This window comes from Nyctereutes procyonoides, unplaced genomic scaffold (genome assembly GCF_905146905.1).
Source record: "Nyctereutes procyonoides isolate TBG_1078 unplaced genomic scaffold, NYPRO_anot_genome, whole genome shotgun sequence".
Taxonomy (NCBI): Eukaryota; Metazoa; Chordata; class Mammalia; order Carnivora; family Canidae; genus Nyctereutes; species Nyctereutes procyonoides.
In genome coordinates, this window is record NW_026575125.1 from 27,753,722 (window position 1) to 27,780,197 (window position 26,476).

A 26,476-nucleotide genomic window follows, 5' to 3' on the forward strand; every position below is an offset into this window, starting at 1 on the left:
CTATATTAGCTTTTTTTCATTTTGCTTTAATATTACTTCAATAAACTTGATTTATTATTTAGATAATATCTAGCACACATATAACTACATTATGAGCTAGGCCTTTTTTGTGAGCCTTTTCCCACATCATTAAGTATTTTTCAAAAACATAAATTTTAATGGCTTCTCTGGTTCATTTAACCATTTCCCATTATTAGCTTGACAAATTAACTTGTAGTTTTCTACTCCTGTAAATTATGTTTATGATCTACCCATCTGTCTATCTCCATCTATTTTTATATTTTTAGTGTATTCTGATTACTGCCAAAGATGTAAATATTGTGAAAATAGTATTCACGTGTACAATACAATTAATTATTTTGTATCTTATTAGGAAGTACTGTAAAGCTGCCTCAGCAAAATTTTAATTGCATTTACATTTCCATAAGAAAGTGAGAAGGTAGTTCATTGCTGCCAGACCTGCACTTACTATATCTTATTTTTTGCAACTTAGATCTGAAAAATGGTAGTTCATTTTATACACTTGTACTTCACCCTTTACAATTTGAGTTACAATTTTTCATTGGTTTAATGGTTGTTTATGTCTCTCTTTGTGATTTCCTTATTAATGACTTTCTCCCTTACTCAATTTTTTTCCCTTGGCCTCATTTTTCTTTTAAACTGTCTGGTATTTTTACAAAGTTTGCAATTGTTTCCAATGACTTGTGTGCATCTCTATTATGTCTTTAAATAATTTACTTAAAAATTTCTTTAAAATGTGTGCTTACTAAAATGTTTTTAAAAATTTTAATATGTGGTATTTTGTTTGGGTGTAACATCTGACACAAAGTTCTAACTACAATTTTCCAGCTATTTAATTTCCTAATAATATTTATAAGTGATTTTTCTCTTCAATGTTTTTTCAGAAGGATACTCTTCCACTCATCTATACACCATTTTGTGTATACTTAATCTATTCCTCTAGTTGCTAGATCTTTGTATCTTTTTAAGTTTATAGTTCTATTAAGTCATATGATCTTCAAAGTAAATTTTGGAATCATTCCAAATATTAAAAGCAACATAAAGAAAAAAAAGGATCAAACTGTTATATGTTGCTGGGTAGGATAATAGAGCAGTCAGTGTATATAGGTCAATATATATACTGAAAGATGTTTAAGTAAAGATTTCTTTGAAAAAATAGTTCTAAAATTACTTTCTTAAATATTTAATTCTTGTAAAGAACTCTTCATATAAAAGTTAAATTTTAATTTTTTTCTTAATTCTCAAAATGTAGACATATCTCAGCTCCTAAATATAGTTAATGAATGCTTTCTGACTTAAAAAATAAAATGTGATTAGATATAAAACACAGGCTTTTCAGAATTAGTAGGAAAAATATTCTGAAATCTCTTACAAATTATTTATTTCCCATATTTAGTATTTTCTATTACTTGATATAAGGCCTCTAAATTGTAGTTAATAGAACTTAAAAATTAATTATGATATTACATAAGGCTAATGTCTAAAATTTATTTTATAACTGCACAGATTTTACCACTTTGTGTTTGGAAAAGTGAAAGGAGTTATAAATTAGCAAGCAAAGGGGAAAATATAAACCACAGCTTTCATAATAAAGTCAACGTGTCTAAAAATACATACTAAATGAGAAAGAATATACTTCATACACAGATCATGTCATTGTTTTCAAAGAAAGAGTTTTTGTCTTACGGAGGGAAGACACAAATCCATAAAATATTATGTTTTTAAAATCTTATCTTCATTTTTCCAATGGGTAAACCATCATACTTGCCATGATTATTTTATTTTTATTATTTGTAGGTTATACCAATGTGACTGTTTCATAGATGAGATCTGCACTATATTGTTTAAGACATTCAAATATTCACAGACCTGTAGCTCTCCTAGTCTCTGTTCCATGATGTCATATTCAGTGACAGCAACCTGAGGTATAGAGAGTTTGGTTTCTGACTGCTGGATCCATGTCAGGATGGTACTCATGGTCTCCTGATAGCGCGTGGGTGGCAAACTGTCAAAAACTTTATCAAACGGCAAAAGAAGAGAATCATTTCACTATTTTAAACTTTGTCATTGTTTTCCTAAGTTGTCAGCAAACTAAATCACACTGCTAATTACAAATATTAACAAGTTGTGAAAACCTGAATATATGAATTAGAATGTGATCATGATACTGAAGATAAAATCGTAGTACATGTATGATATTCAGACAGAAACCATACAAACACACACACACACATACATATTGCACTGAATCCTCACATCGGACTTGCAAAGTTTGCATTGTTAAAGTCACTTTTTTTAATGTAAGGAAATGAGAAAACATAGAGGTAAGTAATTTGCCCATGGTAACAGGGATGGTACTTGGAAAAAACAAGAAGAGTTCATGCATATTGACTTTGAAGGTTACTCTTTGTGTGCTATCATTTGCCTTTGAAAAAAAATGGTATCATTATCCACAGCAGTCGATATTTTAAATTATATCATGTCACTTATCTTACTAAAAAAAAAATCCTGTGTATTTAGTATGTGTCAGAAACTCCAATAATGATTACCCGTATTATCATTCTCAATTCTTATAATACACCTGTGAGATAAGCATTTTTATTCTCATTTACAGTCAAGGAAACTGAGGCTACTAAAGAAGGGCCAACTAGGGCAACAGCGTAGCTCAGTGGTTGAGTGTCTGCCTTTGGCTCAGATCGTGATCCCGGGTTCCTGGGATCGAGTTCCACATCAGGCTCCCCAGAAGGAGCCTGCTTCTCCCACTGCCTATGTCTCTGCCTCTCTCTGTGTCTCTTATGAATAAATAAATAAAATCTTAAAAAAAAGAGAAAGAAAGGCCAACTAATTTCCTTACACTTAAGAAACAAATAAATGGTAGAGCCAGGATTTTAAATCAGGTTTACGTGATTTCAAAGTCAAAACCACTACTCAACAGTATACTTTCCCTAATATATATAGGTATAAATTAGGGAAAAAATATATTAAGGAAAGTACAATCTTTGTGTGTGTGTATATATAACTATATATATGTATGTAGTTACATACAAGCTACAAATCATAGGTGTATATATACCTTACCTAACTATAATTGTTTACAGAGTAAAACTGTACTCAAATGAGAAGAAATAAAAATTTTCAGCTTTGTCAGCTTATCAGTAAAATGATAAGGAATCATAAATGGTAGATAAAACAGTTAACTTATGAGTAGATGTTATAATATTATAGATTGCCCAAAACTCAGTGAGCATCCATCTACGTACAGATTGAGGGCAGGAGGAAAGAAGGAAGATGATAGACAGACAGATAGATACCATAAATTTAGAGGACCCATCACTTTTCAGCACAGGCCAGCATAAAATCAAAATCTCTCAAATCCAGAAAAAAGAGAAACACTGAAATATTCTAAATGATTAATAAATTTGATCAATTTTTACTATATTAGCCAATATAATTCTATCTAGAACTTAGGAAATAATCATGATTTGATACATTTTTTATGTTAATTTATAACAAATATCAACAAAGTATGCATCAATTTACATTATTCAATGAATAATTTGCATTATATAAAAGTCTCAAGTTCTCTTTAAAATCATGCTAAAGTATTGAAGATACAGTCCACCATTATATGTGTACACTGTGTATGATATTGCAGGTATGGAACAATTTACTCCTTTATTCTGATTCAGAATGTCCAGGTACATTTCCTCCTTTGCTATCTGTATCCTGAGTGCAAGCTCCAGGCGTTTCATGAATGGATTGCATTGGAAGGGGAGCTGGAATTGAAAGAAGACCTACCAAGTCCATAGTTTCTGAACTAGCTACCTCATTGCCCACATGTCGGTTCATCAATCAGGAAATACTTTATCTGAAGAGCTATGGTAATAGCCACCCAATGAGCTCTAATATCACCCTCAAGTCTATGTCCATTCTAGGGGAGGTCCTGATTATATTCTCCTTTCTTTAGCTTCCTTCTGGACAATGAAAAGTTAGCCATTTCTGTCTCTGAATTGCTGATGTTTTTCTATAGAAGTGCTTCTGATAAAGTCAGTTTCTGCTTCTGGGATAAAGTTCTTCCACTGAGAACTAAACCAAACTTCCGTCTATTCTGAGAGAAGGCAGATGACTTCTAAAATGATCAAAAAGTACCTTTGTATCTTGCAGAAACAAAATCCCATACAATTTAAGATCTTTCCTAGCCTCTCCATGTATGCTCTTGCTTCCTTTCAATCTAACACTATGCTCAGTTTTTGGAAATGCAAAACTGATTTATGACATTACATCACAGCTTAATTTCTTTTCCTTGGGATCATGCATTTATTTTATTTTTATTTAAATTCAATTAATTAATATATACTGTATTATTAGTTTCAGAGGTACAGTTCAGTGATTCATCAGTCCTATATAACACCCAATGCTCATTACATCCCATGCTCTTCTTAATGCCCATCACTCAGTTACCTCATCCCCCCACTCCCACTCCTCCAGCAACCCTCAGTTTGTTTCCTATGATTAAGAGTATCTTATGGTTTCTCTTCCTCTCTGATTTCATCTTGTTTTTTTCCCTCATTTCCCGTATGCTCCCTTATTTTGTTTCTTAAATTCCACTTATTATGAGTGAAATCATGCGATATTATCTTTCTCTGATTGACTTATTTCACTCAGTATAATACCCTCTAGTTCCACCCACGTCACATAAAAATAGATTCAAAAATGGATGAAAGACCTAAATGTGAGACAGGAATCCATCAGAATTCTAGAGGAGAACACAGGCAGCAACTTCTTTGACCCTGGCCAAAGCAACTTCTTGCTAGACATGTCTCCAAAGGCAAGGAAAACAAAGGCAAAAATGAACTATTGGGACTTCATCAAGATAAAAAGTTTTATACAGCAAGGGAAACAATAAAAAATTAAAGACAACCAATAGAATGGGAGAAGATATTTGCAAATGTCTTATCAGATAAAGGCCTAGTATCCAAAATCTATAAAGGACTTATCAAACTCAACACCCAAAGAACAAATAATTCCATCAAGAGATGGGCAGAAGACATGAACAGACATTTCTCCAAAGGTGACATACAAATGGCCAACAGACACATGAAAAAATGCTCCACATCACTGAGCATCAGGGAAATACAAATCAAAACCACAATGAGATACCACAGCATAAAATTTATCAATACTGTTTCATTTTTCTAGAATCCTCACCAGTGGCTCATATAAGACCCCCTAGATTATCCACCTCTCCAGATCCCTCTTTCATCACACTCTCCCCTCTGTTCTCCAGGGACGCAAAATTTCTCTGCATCTTGCCTAACCAACACCTACTATACCCTCAGTCTTATTAATTCCTATTCATTCTCTGGCTTCTGTGTTAAGCAAAACATTTTCAAAGAAATCTTGGCTAAACTTCCCAGCCTAGTAAGTTTCCTTTTAGTAGGAGAGCCTTGTCCTTGTCCTTCTCTGTTCAAACACTCATTTTAAATTATAATTATAAAGATACCAGCTTGATTTTGTGATTAATGGCTGCATCTTTCCCAGTTTAAAGCATAATGATAGCAAAAGTATGTGGTTTTAGCTTAGCAATCTATCTCCAACAACCAAAATGGTGTCATGCAAGGAATCAATATTTGTTGAATGAGTAGGAAGTATAACTTTGAGCACACACACACAAAAAGAATGCCTTTGCTGGGACACCTGGGTGGCTCAGGGACTGAGCAACTGCCTTTGGCTGATGTTGTGATCTTGGGGTCCTGGGATCAAGTTCTGCATCGGGATCCCCACAGGGAGACTGCTTCTCCCTTTGCCTATGTTTCTGCCTTTGTCTCTCTTATGAATCAATAAATAAAATATTAAAAAAAAGAAAAAAAGGCCTTTGCCAGGAACACAGGAGAAAAACAGTATTTGGTGAAATCTAGAATGTGAACAAGAGGAGAAAGAATTTACTGAGAGAATTTAAACATTCTTCTCATCCCACCTATTAAATCTTTCTAATCCCCACAGAACCTTCTAAACACTGATTGACTTAAATTGACTTTGTTTATCCCTCTTCTTTCTCACTTCATGGTTCCTAGACTACTAAGGTATAAAAAATATTTTCTACGTCTTTTGTTTAAAAATCCCTTCTGTTTTATTGACTTAACTTATAAAGGAGAGGGGCTTCAGAGGAGAGAAAAGATGACAGAGGAGAGCAAAGCAGAGAGCAAAAAGACAAGGCAAGGTTATTTCACTTAAAAATAAAAAGCCATATGTGGAATTAAGCACTTAATTTTCTGAAACACATGAGTCTATATCAAGGGGTAAGACATTTTAACTGAAAAGCAAGATAAACAGAGAAGTAGTTTGAAAATTCAGACACTTCCTCCCATCCCATCCCATTATAAGACAGAGCTGTCATAATAATGCTGAGATCACAAAACACTACATTATATTATATATGGAACTTTTTTAAAAAAATCACAACTACCTCTCCCCAAATGTAAAACAAAACTACTCAGGAAAAATAAAGGTACTTGACTGTCACATAAATGATGAAGTAGTGAGAAGGAATATCGAATTGTGTTATCCTATATGGTATCCACTAGCTACATATGTTCCCTGAGCAATTTAAATGTGATTACTATGATCTGAGATGTTGTGCACTTGTGAATACACACCAGATTTTGCAGACTACAAAAAATAATGTAAGAATATCTCTATAATTTTTAATTTTGATTCTTTGTTAAAGTAATATTATTTGGATGTATTTGTTTAAATAAAATATATACTTAAAATTACTTTCATCTGTTTCTTGTTTAATACGGTCACTAGAAATTTTTAAATTATGTACATGGTTCACATTCTATTTATACTGGATGAGCTTATGTAGAAGCTGTAAGAAATAATCCATTTAGGAAAGGAAAGAGAGCATATATGTTAGTAGTCTGTGAACAGTAACAGCATTTTAAAACACTGAAACATCTGCTGTGAATATTAAGTTGACTAACTTGAATTTCTCATCATTTATAAGTAGACATTAGTGATGACTTAATATATGAAATATGTGTGTGTGTGTGTGTGTGTGCGTGCGTGCAGAAAGTTAATTAACAGCATTTTCTACTTCTTGGATAAGTCTATTTTGGGAAATGCTTATATTGAAGCTATCCTTCTTTTTATTCCATACCAAGTAGATTCCAACTTTCTCCCCACCCTTTATAGTTAATAGAACAACAAAACAGTGTAACCAACAAAGATATTTTTTCTGCAGCTTTTAACTTTATTAAATGGCATAAACCATGATACAAAACAAGTATTTCTTTAAAATGTGAACACTGGCAGAAGATGTCCAAAAAGATGAGGGGACCCACAGTATATGATGATTAACATACTAGAAATTGTCCTTAAAATACTAAGAAAAGTAAGGAATTCTGAGTATGAAACTTGAATTTCCAATGCCAACACAGAAGTTAACACCTTAGCTTGACACTCAAGAACCTTTGTGGCTGAAATTCAATCAACATTTCAGCCCAATTTCCCACCATCAGAAATCCCCCAGCCAAAATCTATCACTGTATTCAAGCCTTTGTGCTTATGCTACTCCTTCTACTGAAAGTCCCTGGGCTCAAGCTCCATTCCTACAATGGACCTACGTGCTCTGATATGAGCAAAATAGATGTGTTTATGAGAATTTTATCTAAGATTACCATAGACTTTGCTTAAAAGCCATGTCTCCAATGAATCAACTGAAATCTGGATCTTTTTCACAAGCAATGCCTTAATACTCAGCACTTGAATGATTGATTCATTCTCCACTTTAAAGGACAATTTCCTACCCAAGTTTGTGGAAGCATAAACTACTACATTACTCAACTATTTATTACAAGATAAGCTTTGGGGTTCTTTGCTGCATTTCCCCCTTTCCACATTATTTGCTAAAATTGGCCCTATTATCTCAGTAATTCTATCTTCAAGAAGTTCTATAAATAATTTTTTAAGATATTATCTATTTATTCATGAGAGACAGAGAGAGAGAGAGAGGCAGAGATATAGGCAGAAGGAGAAGCTGGCTCCCTGTGGTGAGCCCGATATGGGGCTTGATCCCAGGACCCTAGATCATGACCTGAGCCAAAGGCAGTCACTCAAACACTGAGCCACCCAGGTGTCCCTAAATAATTTTTAATATATATTTTTTAATTTTTTATTCTCTACTTGGCATTTACCATATATTCCCAAGATTCTCATGGTCAAGGAACAATCATTGCATCTCATGGTATGAGGCAGAGGTAGTGCCAATAAATATGTCTGTTATGCTTGATGTCAATGGTATATTAATGAAGAAAACAGTAAAAAGGGCCGTTTACAAACAGCTTTTCTTAATTTTTTTCTGGAGTTAAAGAGCAAAGTGATAGAGATAGTGTTTCATAGAATAAAATAATTCCTTTTAAGATAAAATACGTTAATAAAAGTACATTAGGTAAATTTTCTGACCAGGCATCAGAAAAGTTAGATCAAGGCAACCTTTGTTTCCCTTCCTTGTCTCAGCATCTTAACATGGGATCAGCGTCTTAGCAGGGACTAACAACAGTGTTTGAAATTATGGGCATAGAGAGCATTTTTTCTGCTGGCTGTCCTACAATTTTCTTGAATTATTCCTACAGAAAGCACAATTTTCTCCTTGTCATTTTGTAAGAGTGTTCCCTACCACACCTCCTCAGATCACCACCTCTTCCAGGGCTGCCTCCAGCCTAGTTAGGCCCTATATACACAGCAACAACTCCCTGTCTCCCAGCTTCCACTCAGATCTTTCTACTTGTTTCTCACAAACCAGCTAGAGGCTAACATAGATCTTTCAAAATTATGTATCAGATTACTGAATTTCCTCAAATGAGATTCGTTTTAGAAATTTCAGCTAAAAAAAAAATTTCAGCTAGTTTTAAAATAAAATCCAAACTTTTCACCTGAGCCTACAGGGACCGTATTAAAACTCAATCCTCATTTTATCCTAAACTTCCCATAACTGGCTAGTTTCCAACCCTCCTGATCACCTTTCCGTCACTTGGACATGTCAAGTACTACTTGTCCACTTTGACATCTTTATACTTGCTTTCAGTTCATCACCCAGCTGGTACCTACACATCCCACAGGTTAGGATCAAATTGTAATCTCATTAGAACAATGTTTTCTAAGGGAGTTTAATCTCTGATAATATAATTTACTTATTAGTTTGGTTATCTATTTCATTTCTGTAAGCTCCATAAGGATATAAACCTTGATCTTGATTTTCTCTCCTAAATACCTAGTGCCCAGTACTTCTGTGGCACAAAGGAGGTGTTCAAAAATATTTACTGAATTAGTGATTGAGCAAAACAATGTTGCACCAAACAGTTACCAAATTAGTGCAATCCCTATAAAAATCCTAGTGGCATTGTTTACAGACTCGGAAAAAACAAACCTAAAACTCATATGGAACCATAAAACACCACAAAATAACAAAGATAAATCACCAAGTTTTTTTTTTCTTGAGAAAGAAAAACAAAGATGGAAGCATCACATTTTCTGATCTCAAAATATATTACAAAGCTGAAGTTATCAAAACAGTATGTTACTGGCATAAAGACAGACATATAGTCTAAGGAATAAAATAGAGACCCCATCAATAAACCTATACATATATGGTCAACTGATTTCTGATAGTGGTGCCAAAAACAAAAAAAGGATAATCTCCTCAGCTGATGATGCTATTAAAACTGGATAGCAACATGCAGAAGAAATAAAGTTTTTTTTAATTTTTATTTATTTATGATAGTCACACAGAGAGAGAGAGAGAGAGAGAGAGAGAGAGAGAGAGAGGCAGAGACATAGGCAGAGGGAGAAGCAGGCTCCATGCACCGGGAGCCCGATGTGGGATTCGATCCCGGGTCTCCAGGATCACGCCCTGGGCCAAAGGCAGGCACTAAACCGCTGCGCCACCCAGGGATCCCAATGCAGAAGAATTAAATTGGACCCTTACCTTACACCGTATATAAAAATCGAAAAAGGTTACAGCCTTAACCGAAAAAATTGCAACCATAAAACTCCTGGAATACAACACAAGAAGAATGCTTCTTAACACTGGTCTTGAAATGATTGCTTGAGGGGCACCTGGGTGGTTCAGTTGGTTAAGCATCTGCCTTCACCCCAGGGTCCTGGAATTGAGCCTCAGTTGGGCTCCCTGCTCAGTGGGGAGTCTGCTTCTCTCTTTCTCTACTTCTGCCTCTCTCCCTGGCTTGTGCTCTCATACGCTCTCTTTCTCTCTCTCTCTCTCTCTCTCTCTCATAAATAAATAAATAATTTTTTAAAAAAATTAAAAAAAACTTTTTAAAAAAGTAATGATTGCTTGAATTTGATATAAAAATAGATGTGACAATATGAAACTAAAAAGTTTCTGTACAGCAAAGGAAACAATTAACAATAAAACAACAACCTACAGAATGTCAGAAAATAATTGCAAACATATAACTGAATAGAGGTCCATATAACTGAATAGAGGTTACTATCTAAAATATATAAGAAACTTCCACTTCCATAATTTTTTGAACTTCCAGAATTTAACAGGAAAAAATAATCTGACTAAAAAAAGGCAAAGGGCTTAAGTAGACATTTGTCCAAAGATGACATACAAATGAAAACAGTTATGTGAAAAGATATCCAACATCACTAATTATGAGAAATAGGCATTTCAAAACCATAATGACAGATCACCCTACACTCGCTGGGGTAGTTATTATCAAAAAGTAACAAAAGTTAACAAATACTACTGACAATGTGGAAAAGCTGGAGTCTTTCATCATTTGCAGAAATGTAAAATGCTGCAGCTGCTAGAAGAAAGGTTTCTCAAAAAATCCAAACTTAGAAGTACCATACACTCCAGCAATGCCACATCTGGGGACATATCCAAAAGAACTGAAATCAGGATCTTGAAGAGGTATCTATATTCTCATGTTCATCACAACATTATTCACAATAGCCAAGATATGGAAAGAAACTAAATGTCTATCAATGGGTAAATGGATAAAGAAAATGTGGTGAATGCACACAACAGAATATTATTCAACCTTAAAAAATATGCCATATGCACTAACAAGGAAGAACCTGGAATACATTATGCTAAATGAAATAAACCAGTCACAGAAGGACAAATACCACATGATTCCACTTCATGAGGTATCTAACAGTCAAACTCCTAGAAGCAGATAATAGAATGGTGAGTGCCTGGGGCTAGAGAGAGTGGAAATGGAGAGTTGCTGTTTACCAGGTATAAAATTTCAGTCCTGCCAGAGTTCATTTCTAGAGATCTGCTATATGACATTTTGCCTAAAGTTAATAGTCTACAGTGCACTAAAAAATTTAGGAGGAGAGATCTCATGTTACATGTTATTATCACACTTTTTTTAAAGACTGTACTAGGCCAGAAATCTATGATTATAGGACAAAAAAAAATCCTTCTGAACTTTAAGAAAAAAAGAAACTTGTTTTGTCATAGCTAATGTAGTCACTTCCTCCATTTTCTGCAAAAGTAAACAAACTCCTAATAATTATTTTTCTGACATGACTTATACTTTTAATTGAAATTAATCCAAACTATATCATAAATTTTGTTTTCATGTTTGCAGATAGAAAGTACATTTAAAGCCTTTCTTATTAAAATAAAAGATCACCTATCACAAGCCATGTGCTATTTTTTTCTATAATCATCTATATTACAGCATAGTCTTTCTGGTTTGCAGTTTCTAGAAAAGGTTCCTGGCGATTGTTTTGGGAGACAGTTCTACTCTCTCAATCTTCTCGCCCTAGGCAACCAGTAATCTACATTCTGTCTTTCTAGGTGTGTCAATTTGGCCATTTCCTATAAATGGAATCATATAATGCATGGTCTTTTGCAGCTGGTTTCTTTCTTTAGCATCATTTTAAGGTCCATCCATGCTGTAGCAAGTATGGGTGCTTCATGACATTTTCTTATTGAAATAATATTTCATTGTATGGAGAGGACCATTTTTGTTCTTTTCTCATCAGTTGATGGGTACTTTAGTTGCTCCCACTGTTTGGTTATCATGAATAATGTTGCTACAAACATCCATAGATACTTGGCTAGTTCTTACACAATCTAATATTCATCCTTTCAGTTATTCAGGCTCCATGACGTCACTTGTGACACAGGGATAATAAAACATTCTCAAAAGGTTGTTCTGTGAGGACTAAGAAGGAGAATTTATATGAAAGGTATTTATAGATTAAAAATTACTATGAATATAGAATGTACTTTATCTTTTAATTTTTTTTCATATCTTCTTTGCCAGGTACCAAGCAGCAATTCCTCATTCAAAGTACACTTAAAAAGTTAAGCTTTTGTTTCATTGTGAGAACACTAGTAATGAAAAGAAAAGGGAGAAGAGCTGAAAGTCTGAACGGTTTACCACCCCTTGTGTTAGCTCTTATTTGCTGAATACTTACTATGTTCAAAGTACTCTGGAGTAATATGAGAAATCAGATTTACTCCCCCATGCCAGTTTGGCAGTAAAGTATGCATATGTAAAATTTTTGGAAATAATTATTAATTAGCAAACTGAACTATAAAATGACCTGATATGGAGAATTTTTTTATTTGCCATTTATAGAGTGGTATATAATATTTATATATCAATACATAACATAAGAAATTACATATATGTTTATAATGTATAAATATACATAAATAAGTTATATGATTCAAATATAATTATATACATATAATTTATATATAGTGTACATATATCACATAAATATATATGCATATCAATTATATAATTTATGATTCATATATATAATCCATCTTTAATAATTAATTAACAAGACGAGACTCCAAAAGAGTTACTACAGTTGGTAGAGATATTTTGGTAAATAAGGTATAAAGGAGGACATTTTATTTATAAATAAATGGAATGAAAATATTTGGCAGTTTTATAAACAATCATCATATGTATGAAAAGATAAAGGAGAAGACATGATAATATAGGTAGGCAGTTGGATGGCTATATGGATAGAGAGTACATATTATTACATTATTTATGTTGTATCATAGTTGAATCTCCGCTATCAACAAATATCAATATTCTGAACATTTTTGAAATAAATAGAAAAAATGTTGAACCTTAACATAATTAATAGGTATATGTAATTAAAATAATTTTCTAGTGAATAAGCTCCTTTGCCTAGCAGTTACAGTATAACTATTAACACGCATTTGACTTTAAGGGGAGGTTTACAGATTTTATGACAAGAGAAATGCACTATTGTTAAATAGGTCAACGTTTGAAAATTTAGGACAGTCGCAATCTTTTCCCCAGCTGATTTTAGACACCCAGCAACAAGTTTACTGAAATCCACTAGAGGGAGCTGACATAACTGTGGAGTTGCATTACCTGAGGTCCTACCAGGAAAATAAACCCCTTAGCAGAAACAACTTTAAAGTTAAAAGAAAAAAGATAAATAAACACTTATCTTTTGCTTTATTCAGCTCATTCCATGCCCTTACCAAGAAATTAAAATTTAAAAACCAGGAAAACATGGAAAATTTCATGTATAATTATACATTGATTTTAGAAATGTTACTATGTAGTAAATTATTTGGATATTTAAAGAGAAGCAGCCAAAAAACGTGTTTTCCAACTAATTAAAGTTTCAATAGAAAACAAATACATGTTCTTTCTTATCTCATAACAAATTTGGGAAGACATTTTAAAAATATTTGTATTTTAATGCCTTAAAATCCAATTTTACTCTCTAATCTTCTGTATGTACATACATACATATGGATGGTGAACCAAAAGCTCATTTACTAATGTTTGAGAGCGTTTATAAACCTGTATGTCAAAGGAATTTTTGTCTTAGAAATTAAGCTGATGAGTTGGGCTATTTCGGACCACATATTATGAACAGCCTAAGAGCAAATTGGTGAGAAACAAAAGAGACTTCTTGAAAATTTCACTGGTCAAATGTTAGGCATTTGTGTAACTGATCCACTCTTAGGTTATATTTCATTATTAAATGAGAAAAAGAGGATCTTTCATAGTCACACTGATCCAATAGTAAAATGTGGCCCAAATAATAATTTGTTCTTTGCTGAATTTCAGTTACTACATGTATGTTACAGCTATAACAATCTTCATATAAACTGGAAAGTATTAGTAAGAAGCCTCGCTAAATATTCTTGTACATAAAACAAACAGGATTTAATGAAAACCCACTAAGACGGCTTCAACTGCTCTTTTATTTCCTCCACTGTTCAAAATATTTGACTGTAAAATTTGCAACCCACCAAAGAAGATGTTACTGCCTATATAAAATATATACTTTATTTGTTCCTCAAAGTCATGAAATTATTACAGGAGGTGAGGGGAAGAAATGGAAATATAACATATATGTTTTCCGACAACAGTATCTCATTACTTGTTACTACAGAATGTAAGGATGGTGGATTCCTTTGACAGAAATTACTCTTTCATGTTAGTACTTTCTCTTTTTCCAACAAATACTGAATATGGAAAATATCAAGTTAGCCATTTCAAGGATTTTTACTTACTTGTTTGTAGCTCTTTTTCTCTTGCCTGCACATCAGCAAAGACTTGGTTAAAATGATTTGTAAAGGCCACAAAGTCTGCATCCAGGAACATTGGCCCTTGTCCTTTCTCTTTCAGGGCTATGCTTTGAATTTTTAGTCGCTCGATTTGAGGCTGAAGAGCTGACAGTCGGTTGATTTCATCCTGTACCATAATTTAGAGTACTAAAATAAATAAAACTTTTACTTTGCATAGATTAAATTATTTTTTGCAAAGAAAGGTGTTAAAAGGCAGCGATGTAAGCTTAGCTTAATGCCCTTATCAAAAAATTCATAAGAAATATCCATGACAGTTTAGGCCAGCCTCTGGCACAGGTCATCAATTTAAGAATACCTTGGCTCTTCATTCAACAGATATCATCATATGTAACTGTCTTTAAATTTCAAAATCACATCATTTACAGCATTAATGGGCATGAATGTGCACTTGAAAAGTACTATGAATGACCTTATATCCTTTTAATAAATCAAACACGAATGTTCCTCTTTACCCTTCTTATCTCAAAATTGTATGCCTTTGCTTCAAATTCAAAGCTTGTTTAATAAACAATATTTTTCTTTAAATTCACTTGTGAAGAATATAAATTACATCTATCTATATATCTATATAAATACGTACCTACTGCCTTAAATTATATCTTCATACGATATTTCATAGGTTACATAATCTATTTAATACTTACATAAACACACATATATTTATGTTTGTAGTTATCTCTCTTTTATATAATCACATTACTTCTCCTGACTGAACAGGCAATTACTCTTGTTTCAGTTAGGGTGAGAGTTTGCTCTGTTTTTCTTGTACTGGCCTGTTGTTAATAACACCCCCTTTCGATCTTGAAGAGTACCCTGATTTGAATGATAAAATCACATGGATCCACTGCTGTGCAATATAGTAGTCACTAGGCATCTGTGGCTACTAAACACCTGAAATGTGTCCAGGCCAAATGCAGATGTGCGGTCATTGTAAAACATGTACTGAATTTTGAAGACATAGTATGGAAATATACAAATATAAACAAATATACAATATATAAATACATATATAAATATAAACAAATATACAAATACTGATTAAATGTTGATATGGTAATATTTTCTGTTTATCAGTTTAAATGACATGTATTACTGAAATTCATTTACCTGTTTCTTTTTCCTTTTTAAATATTGTTTCTAGAACATTTAAAATTACATATGTGGCTCAAATTCATAGCTTGCATTATATTTCTTTGGAACAGTGCTGTTCAAATGAGAATGTTTTCATTCTCTTTTGTCTCCAGCAAAGCAACAATTCATCTATCTCAGCTACACGTACAATCATAATTCAAAGAGAATATCCAAATGCTCTTTAAGTATTACTACCATGGTTGCTTACAAGATTTATAATTCACACCTATGCTACCTTTTGAAAAAAAATACTTCTGGATTGTTTACCATTTAAAATGTAAAAAATAAGACAGTTAAAATTTTAAAATTGGATCACAAGCTAATTAGGAGGAGGGGAAAATGGAAAGAATTACAGTAATTATGAACTAAATATAAATCTGAGCTTCCTGGAAATCAAAGTAAAAAGAAAAAAAAAAGGAAAAAGGAATGAGGTTTTTTTTTTTTTTTTGGATGCATATGTACTGTTTTGGAGAGAGTACCTTATGTCTTAGGATTGAATAAGATAAATGTATCCCAAAGACTCTTCCACAGTAGCAAGACTACCTAACAGGCACTGTCACTTGTTAACGATTTTTAGAAGATATAAACATAACTTTCAGAGAAATGTTGCTATGTGGTTATAACAGTAAGAGTTGACTCAGGTTAATCTCTGACAATCAAATTCTTTTGGTAGGTGAAGATGAAAGCCATTTCTGTAAATGGCAAAATGACCCATCTCCCTCATTCTGATATAAAGCCTCTCATTCAAAGCTAAAAGATAGGTGCATATCCATGGATGAAGAATAAGACAAGAGCTAAAGGGTAATACTTTGTGTTTTTGATTATAGAATTAAATATGTGCACTTTGTACACTAGGCTTACAAATGGTAGCATTGACATCTGCTGTGAAACATTTAAGAACCTAATTTACATTTGGCCAGATGGAGGGCCGTCATTCTTCCTGCTTAGGGGGCTATAGAAGGAGCCTACAGTATAGTAAAGTGTGTTCAGCAAAACAAAGGGGACTCTGAAACTAATAAAACATTTGGGCAAATGTTCAATTGAGACCTTAAAGTTCTGAGAGTAAATCATAGGAGAGACCATTTTGACTTGAAATATTTAACATTTAAAAGATGTTAACAATTACTCATTATTTCCACAAAAGGGCCTTAATGTGGGTAGTCCCCCAGAGTAAGGCATCTTCCCTGATTTTGTTTATCCTTCAAAATTTTGTGTTTATCTGATGGAAAAACTTTTGCATTTTTCTTGGGAAAGAGTCCATGGATTTCTGCCAATTCCCAAAGGGCTCTCTAACTGCCATATTAAGAACCAGTTCTGGCAAGCATTATATTTGGAGCTAATATTGCGGTCTAATCTTAGAAAACATCTCCAAATAACAGAATGCACTGACAAACAAGATGGAATTATTTATTTACCTAGCATTAATCACAGAGAAATAGTATAATGTTAACTTTTGCATGAATGACACTGAGCTTACCCTACTAAATATTTCACCCGAGGTGATTCATCAAGCTAACAGAAATCAAAGGTGCAGAGAAAAAGAGTAAGGGGTGATGAAGAAGGATGGAATTATGTCATCAAAATTTGGAACCTTGTGGATGAATGCAGAAAAACAAAATAATTCCACTTAGGATGACTTCCTTGACCTCGAGAGAATATTTAAGATATGTAACCACTAATGATCTTTATTTGCTCCTCAGATAAAGAATAATATCCTAGCAGGCCCCAAGAGTCCTTGCTTTGTCTCTTATATGCCTGTCTTTTGGCCTCCATCTCTCATCTTATCTCAACCCCTCACTCCTCTCTGGGCAGCATTCACATTGGCCCTCTTTCAGTTCCTTGGGGTGGTTGTTGTTTAAGCTACCAATTACCCCGTGGTATTTGTCAGGCAGCTCAAGCCAGCTAATACAGTTAATATCATTCTCAGCAACACTAGAGACACTGACTATTTATTTTACAGGTGAATGCATTTTGTAGATTTTAGGGCTACCTTTTATATCTGAATCTCAAGAAACAGGTTAAGGTGATATCATCCAGTGTTGTTATATGAAATAATATAGGTAGAATATTCCGATTCACAGAAGAAAAAAAGAGTCATGGATTGTATTAACAGCAAAATGTGTCTAAGTATAGAAATTCCCTAGATCTGCATATTTGCATAAAAAACCTAAAATGCCTTTCTGTCCTATATCTTTTAACTAAAAATGTATTTCCTGAGTTTATTCATTTCCCAGTAAAGCTGTAGGATCAATATGTGAGAGAATCATCAGGTCCTTCAACTGTTTTTCCCTTCACAATAGCGTTGAATTTCCCATCCCTTCCTGGGTTTAATACCACCTCCAAACCAACCTTATCACCCCTCCACCACCAGTCTCCCATTATTTAAACCATTCTTGTCAAAGCATACAAATTAACCTCCATTCACTGCTTCTTATGTTAAACCTACCCATCTTAGTCTATCATTAAGGTTCATTCTAGAAACCTTTTCATCTCTCCAATTTCCTGCTTTCCATGAAAAGTATTCCACTCATAGTAACCATGCAGAAAGTCAAGGTATCTTCATTATTGTGTAACTTTGGTTTTCTTACATTTGCAGACATATTCTTTTAATCTCTTTCTCGTGTTCCTTGACACCAGTTACACCTTGTTTGGCCCTCCAGATCCACTGTCCACTTCTACAACTCAGGAGAATGACACTTATAGACTAAAGCTCTTTGTACTCTGCCTACTGATTATGTTTAGCCAATGGGGAGCCCTGTCCAGATTCAGATTCTAGAGGCAGGGAGAAGAGTGAGGTAACGTGTTGATTCTTCTGGCTTAATTCCTGTGATGGCACTTGGTCTGGGCCTTAAGGCTGTCTTTATAATGGTTGTCTAGTTCCCTCTTTCTATGTTTCTGTAACTTCTCTCTCTCTAATCCTTTCTGTCCTAGAATGCTTAAAGCTCTGATGCCAGGTTACTGTAATATTCCTTATGATTCCTCTATACTCCAAGCACAATGATGAAATATTTTGGTAAGGAGACCTTTCTCAAATTATTCTAATTTGAGTGAACTGTCAGTTTTAAAGATTTTCCTCATATATCCAATTTTACAGTACATCAGCTGCTTGTGTTCGTGTGGATTCCACTTTTTAAATATATGACTAAGTTTCACTTTTTAGCACATGAGCTGCCATAAAAAAGAGCTCCAAATTATTGGCCACTCCTCATAGGATATGTGTAGTTTCCATACTCCAAAACTGCCTCACCATTCTGCAAATTGACAGAATCAATTAGCCATGTGTAAGTACTCTAAATATATATATTTTTAGGATCCAGACATCATACATTATCTATTTAAACTCATTTTCTTCACTTACATTTTGAGCTCTATTGTGTTTAAACCTTTCAAAAGGAAATTTTTTATTAAATAATTTGCTATTCTTCTAGAAATTGCCAAGAAATTCCTATTGATCATGATCCAAATAGGAGGAAAGAACCTTACCTTACAAATTTTTAACTGGCTTTTAATTGCTGTTGGCTCTGATGTGGTGGTAGGCTGGGTTTTCAACCAGTTTTCAGCAGTAGTTGTCATCTGCTCCAATTGTTGTAGCTGATTATAGAAAGTGATGATGTTGTTCTGATACTCCAGCCAGTTAAGTCTCTCACTTAGCAATTGGCAGAACTCTATCCACCGGCTGTTCAGTTGTTCAGAGGCTTGTTTGATGCTGTCAGCATTAACACCCTCTAGAAAGATTTTTTAAATATATCCACTGAAGCCACAGACTGCAAGACATCTGAAAACCCTGAAAACCCCTGTGTCTCAAGTTTAAAAGTATTTATCATATGAAGAATTTCAAACAAATCATTTATTTATGATAAAAAAAATAGAAGTACCGACAGGAATTCTGATTACTGATTGTAAATTATTAGTGATGCATTTTATTAAGAGTATTAATGTAGGGATGCCTGGGTGGCTCAGTAGCTGAGCGTCTGCCTTCGGCCCAGGGCGTGATCCTGGAGACCCGGGATTGAGTCCCATATCGGGCTTCCTTCAGGGAGACTGCTTCTCCCTCTGCCTATGTCTTTGCGTCTCTCTCTCTCTCTGTGACTCTCATGAATAAATAAAAATCTTTTTTAAAAAAGAGTATTAATGTAAAAAATAAATAAAGACACATAAGATGTAGAAGAGCAGAACATATTTAAATAAAAAACAAAAAAGGGTCAAAGCTCTGAAGGGGATTGGGAGATTGTGGACAAAAAAATCTTTTGGAGGATTCCAAATCATTGTTAAATATCATGTATGCTATTAAAATGTATGTTGAAATACTAACATTTGTATTTTTAAAATGGTTTGGGAATTAGCTGAAATGTTATTATTTGGATTTTAATAAAAAAGGGAGTATTTATCAAAAAGCAGTAATTCTGTTTCTGCTATAGATAGCCAGAATTAAGCAGATTTTCCATGGATCCATAGAAGTGAAACAAGCACTAACAAAATCTTTCTAACATGAGAAAAGATTTTCAATGTTACACATCATTTACAAATGTGGAAGTTGATCTGATTATTTTAAAATCTTCTATAACAAAACTAAAGCAGAAAAAAAATCTATCAAAGGCAAGAAACGTAAGCACGTCATTATCACCTTTAGCTTTCTGGAGAATCTACTGTGTGTTAGGAATTTGATGTCTTTTAATATATGCCATCTTATTTAAGTTTGTCATAATGTGCTATATGATGACTAATGCTAATCCAGGTATATATTATCCTACACATATCAAGAAAGAATAGCAACATCATGTAATGCTATATGTTAAAATACTCTCTATAGTTAGTTGACAAAATTTAGGTTTCTTACACACACACACATCTTAATTTATATAATTTCCATAATAAATTACATTACATAAAAATATTAAATATGATAGGAATTTTAAATTGCAGTAGCACTAATAACTTCCTTATATTTTTGAAATATTTGAATGCTTCCTTTTCTTACATATATCCACAGGGATCTCAAAAGGGATCATGAACTCAATATAAGATGCTTCCTCTAGTTTGAAATAAAGTGATTTAGTAAAGACCAAGTTGCCTAAGAAAAATATACTTTTATGAATGTTAATTTTACTTGACTTTCTGGTTATGTGATTTAGTTAATGGGCAAGGAATTTGTTAACAAGTTTAAAGACCATTTCTAGCACAGAAAGACTGTAGTTTTATAAACATGCCTCCCACTTCACTCTTTTTAAAGCCTAAAAAATACAGATTTGAATTCAACAACTATATAATTTTACCTTTTTTTAACTCTCCTCTGCTCAGATAGTCTAGTTTTCATTTTGTTGTAGTTATGTTACACACCAAACCACATCTCTCAATTGATTTGAAACATATCTCTAACTTCACTAAATTCAAACTTTAGACAGGACATTGGAGAACACAAACTTTGCAAATATTATTGGCAACAACATTTTCTTCCTTCTTTGGCTAATATATTTTTAAAGAAAAATAACTTTTAAAATGAAGTATAAAAACACAAAATATGCATGTCTCCAAATATACAACTATAAAAGGTTTGTGGAAACTAAATATTCTTCTAATATTCTCCTAATAGTTAAGGAAGCAACTGGCCTTACTGAGAAATCTGGATGTTTTTGTGTGATATATTATTTGTGATAATTTGGTTTGGAGCAGTAATTGAGATTTGTATCAAAATGTTTGGGAGATGCCACTAAGTATCTGTAGATGTAAAATGATCGTGTTTGTTACAGAGTGTAAGAGAAGAATCCAAAACTGTGGTCATATAGGTACTCAGTTTGAGAAAAAAATATTATGATAAAATATTGAATTATTGTTGGAAAATGAAAAGAAATAATTTAAAAATACACAAGGGAGAAATTTTATGTTATCTAATGATTCAAAAATGTGCCATGGATATAAATGATGAGATGTATAGAGGAAATATTTTCAGCATAAGTTTGAATAAGCACTTAGAAGAAGGAAGACCATGGTGGTCCAATTCCAAGATAGGCAGGTAAGTGATGCTAACGTAATTTAAAGGTAATGATGAACTGATACTGCATTGAGTCTTATTTAGCATTTCTCTAAATCATACAGAATTACACAGAGAAATACCACACTATCCCTGACAGAGGTCAATCATATAAAGAGTCAACCATCTCAAACGAAAAAATAAAACTATAAAGTCATTTTCAACATGAAAAATACATGTTAATCTAATCAGGAAAATAATAATCAAGGTATAATGAACTACCAATAGGTCCTATCTATTAAAATATAGGGATAGAATTTAATTTGGCCTTTTGATCATTCCCCAAAACTATCAGCTCAATATGTCAGGCCAAAAACTGTCCAGATGCTAAATATCACTAAGGAATTAATTAGGAATTAATATAAACATGAAGGGCAAATTTTATACAAGTCTATTATGAAATCTACAATACTCTCTACTTATTAACATATTGATTTTTATAACTGAATAAAGGTAATTAAAATACAATAATAGGTTAAAGAAAGATCTCCACGTTAGGATAAATGGTGAAGGTGAATAGAAAGGTAGAGAAATTCACAGTAAAATCTCTGGTATTAGGCAGAACTGAGTTTAAATTTCATTCCCTTTACTAAATGGGTAATGAGGTTTGATTATTTGATCCCACTATATCTCATTTTTCTCATCTATGTAATGAAGCTAAAATAGAATTGACCTCATAGGATACCTTATGAGGGTTCTGAGTTAACATGTGTGAAGCAGTTACACAAACTCTGACATATACCAGGTAACCAATAAATATTGGTCAGTGTTACAGCAAATAGTATGTAGCCAACAAAAGAGAGAGAGAGAGAGAGAGAGAGAGAGAGAGAGAGATTGGATCTTTTAAATGTTGAAAATGGTGGGGGGAGGTCTTTTTTACGACTGAAAGGGGTCATTTACAAAAAAAATAATAACTAATATTTTTAAAGATAGTGCTAATTTTATATGACACTAACGTGGGATATAGAAAGCAAATGTAGACATTTTTAAATAAGTCATATCAACTAGTATGAATTCATGAGTTTATTAACAAAGCTTGAAATATGTAGCCATATATTCAAACTCATCTGCAATTAAAGTTATAAAAAGCAAACAAGCCAAAAATTAAAAACAGAAACTTCCCCATGTCACTGGAAAAGATATGATGTTGACCACAAAGAATCAGATACATCATGAAGAATTTGCATGTAAAAACTGTATTACTTCATGTGTGAAAATAGTTCCCGCTCGACCTGAGTGTAACCTGTCCTTCTAAACTCGAAAGTGCTCTAAGAAAAATGTCTCTACTGACAGTATTTGGTAAGAGTTCTCAGGTTAGAGCAGGTGCACTTGTGAATTCACGCAACACCAAATCAATACCTTACTTCATATGAATATGAACATCAGGCGAACAGTACCCACAGACACAAAAAGCCAAACAAACATGTACACAGTCTCTCTTGCTTCAAGTGTGCTTTAAAATATTTGGGGGAAGGAGCAAAAGCAGCGTCACGTGGCACACTGCTTCGTTTATATCTCTTTAACTAAAATTATAAATGCCATTACTTCACCTTCATGAATTAGCCATCTATTATGAGAAAGTCCCTTACAGTTTTTGCAGAATAAGGATACTGTTTGCCAAATGAATACTTGCACACGAATAATTTTACTATTATATGTAACTGTTTTATGTGTATTTTGTAGAATTATATGCTCCATAACCTAACTTAAAATTTTAAGGTTTCTCTTGTTTTTATTTATTTATTTGAAAGACAGCAAGAGTAAGAGAGATAACAGAGGGAGAAAAAGACTTGCCACTGAGTGGAGAGCCCAATGTGTGGCTTAAGCCCAGGACCCTGAGATCATGACCTGAGTCAAAGGTAAAGGTTTAATTGAGCCACGCAGGTGCCCCTGAAATTTTTAAATTTTATGATACTTTTTAAGTGTAAATATCTGCCAAGTTTTAAGTATCAATCATTTGAGCATCAATTTTTCTAATTTTTTTGTTCGCTACTTAAGAACACAAACGCTAATTCACCAGGAATTATGAACAATACTTATGGAAGGATAATGGATCATAATCCATTCACATCTCATATTCTAAACAACCCCCGAAATAGTCCATGAATAAATATATTGCACCCAGAGGAAATGGATCATTACTTCAAGTGCATCCATTAATTTTATGACTTGTGTACAGTACATAACAGACTGTTAGAATAATTTTAATTGCGCACCACCTTCCATGCAAGTACTTCAGACCCAGTACTTAAGGTGAAGTATTCCTCATCAAGTCTATTCATCATTAGCCATGAAGCTAGAGTAGAAATAATGCAAAACTTGTGTTTTCAGAGCTCTTGAGTTAGAAGAATATTTAGAATGGAAACTTAAAATGAAGTTTTAATAAATTGACTCCAATTTTTATTGCATTTTAGGTGAGAGTCATTACAAGCCCATTTGGCATCCAATAGAACAGCCTCAAATGTAATAGAAATCAACTAAATCCAGGAAAATAAGGCTTGAGTATTGTTACCAAATTCTAGAGGTTTCTTTGACCACACTGTTATATAATCACTTTTTAAAAATTATAATTTTTAAATAATAGCTTTTAAAATTAATGTTTATATAAAATATACACCACTAGTGAAGAGAATACATACATTTACTAAAAGAACTCTTTTTTCACTCTTTTCTATTTTTGTGTGTTTTAACTATTTATTTTTTACTTTTTTCTATTATTAAATACTGCTGAATTATAAGAGACAAAGGGCAGATTCCTACTTATATTTGTTTTTGTGATTAATTTTCTCCAACAGTGACCACTATGATCTCCCTTCTCTCTCGTTCTCTCTCTCTCTGTCTCTCATACACACACACACACACACACACACACACACACAAGCACAAAGCTTTGTCCTTTGGAGACATGAATCAAAGAATTATGTGTCAGTCAATTAACATTTATTGAGTGTGAGCTCTGTGTAGACCATTATCCCAAGTGACACATAGAGAAACAAAAGACATAAATCAAATTATCCAGAACTGAGAAGAGGGTAAAAGAAGAGGAAATGGATCCAAATCTGGGAAACTACTCACTTATGATGGAGGGGCAGAACTACTGCAAATAGTACTATTTCCATGCCTCATTGTTATACAGACCAGTTGCAAAGTGTCTTTCCATTAAATATATATAATTAGAAGAGTTATTGACACTGAAAATCCTTCACAATGATATGAATAGAAGATAATGAGAGGTTTGGCTTTGAAGTGAATCAAATGGACTATCATTCCTGTCCCTACCAGTCTGACAAAATGTGGTCGCCCAAACTCAAATGGCATCATCCATGTGAAGTACTTAATGAGCTATAAATCGAGAAACTAAAAATACAGTTACATAGCTAATGTTATAGATAAGAGGATTCCTTATCTGTGTTATGAGTCTGTACTATTTAATTACAATCCTTAGCAGACTATTAGGTATCACCTTAAACACTATAATCTAACACTCAAGGGATGATGGTTTTGAGATATTCTTCTAGTCTAATATACTAATAATTACTATTTTATTTAAACATTTCCTTAATGTGATTGTCTTCAGACTCTTAATTAACATACAGAAAACTACAATTAGAAATTGAAAGGGAAGCACAGTTTAATATAGAAAACATCACAACCCTATTAGACAATTATACTATCTCCTCTGGAAATTGTGGTAAAACAATTTTTAGCTTAAAGAAGGGGAAATTGACCTATGCTTACATATGTTTTAAAATAAATGTTTTGACACAAATATTTTCTTGATTATTTTAATATTAATAAAGGACAACAATGTATCTAAACCAGGTCTTTTTATACCTGACTGATAAGGAGACTATATGTAGATGGAAGAACATCATTTTACAAACAAAATTAAGAATAAAGTCTAATATAAATAGATACAAATAAAGCAAATGATTAGATATAAAAATATTCTCAATTGTCCTAAAATCCCATAATCTCAAAACTTGAAAAGCTGATTTTTTAAAAGATTTTATTTATATATTCATGAGAGACACAGAGAGAGAGAGGCAGAGACACAGGCAGAGGGAGAAGGAGGCTCCATGCAGGGATCCCGACGTGGGACTCGATCCCAGGTCTCAGGATCACACCCTGGGCTGAGGGCGGTGCTAAACCGCTGAGCTACCCAGGCTACCTGAAAAGCTTTTGTTTTGAAGTAAGCAGATCAGTTAAAAACAATCTGACACGAAACCTTAGGAAATTAGGATTCATTAATTAATAATCAATAGTATGGAAATAGTAGCAAGATTGTTTACCGTATACAGTTGTTAAATTTTCTAGACTTTTAATTTTACCATTTTAGTGCTTAAATGAAGAACTGTAAAAATAAACCTTACAACAAGTTATGTTGCATTATTTTTTTAAAAATGAAGTAAATACAAATTTGGAAAACACCCTTCTCAGTATTACAGCTACAGGAAACTTAATTAAATCACTAGGCACCCAATCTAGTCTCCCACTTACTCTCATTAAGATTCTTGAAAGCCAACAATTTCTTGTGACTAATGTCATTATTCTCATCTTATACAGGGACAGTGACTTCATAAAAATTGTATTTGTGAATAATTTCTCTAATAAGAACTTCTCTCCACCGTCTACCACTCTCTCCA

At 33.2% G+C, this 26,476-nt stretch overlaps 1 protein-coding gene across 6 annotated transcripts in view; it reads right to left on the reverse strand.

The window, feature by feature from the left end:
- Positions 1–26,476, reverse strand: part of DMD (dystrophin) — a 2,039,779-nt gene that overhangs the window by 1,321,170 nt on the left and 692,133 nt on the right. For all 6 annotated transcript variants that reach the window (XM_055339022.1, XM_055339018.1, XM_055339021.1 and 3 more), the window contains 3 exons: positions 19,286–19,527; positions 14,597–14,777; positions 1,891–2,036 (listed from right to left, as the gene is read on the reverse strand). In XM_055339022.1, coding sequence (XP_055194997.1) covers positions 1,891–2,036; positions 14,597–14,777; positions 19,286–19,527 — 569 coding nt within the window. The remainder of the gene's footprint in view (positions 1–1,890; positions 2,037–14,596; positions 14,778–19,285; positions 19,528–26,476) is intronic.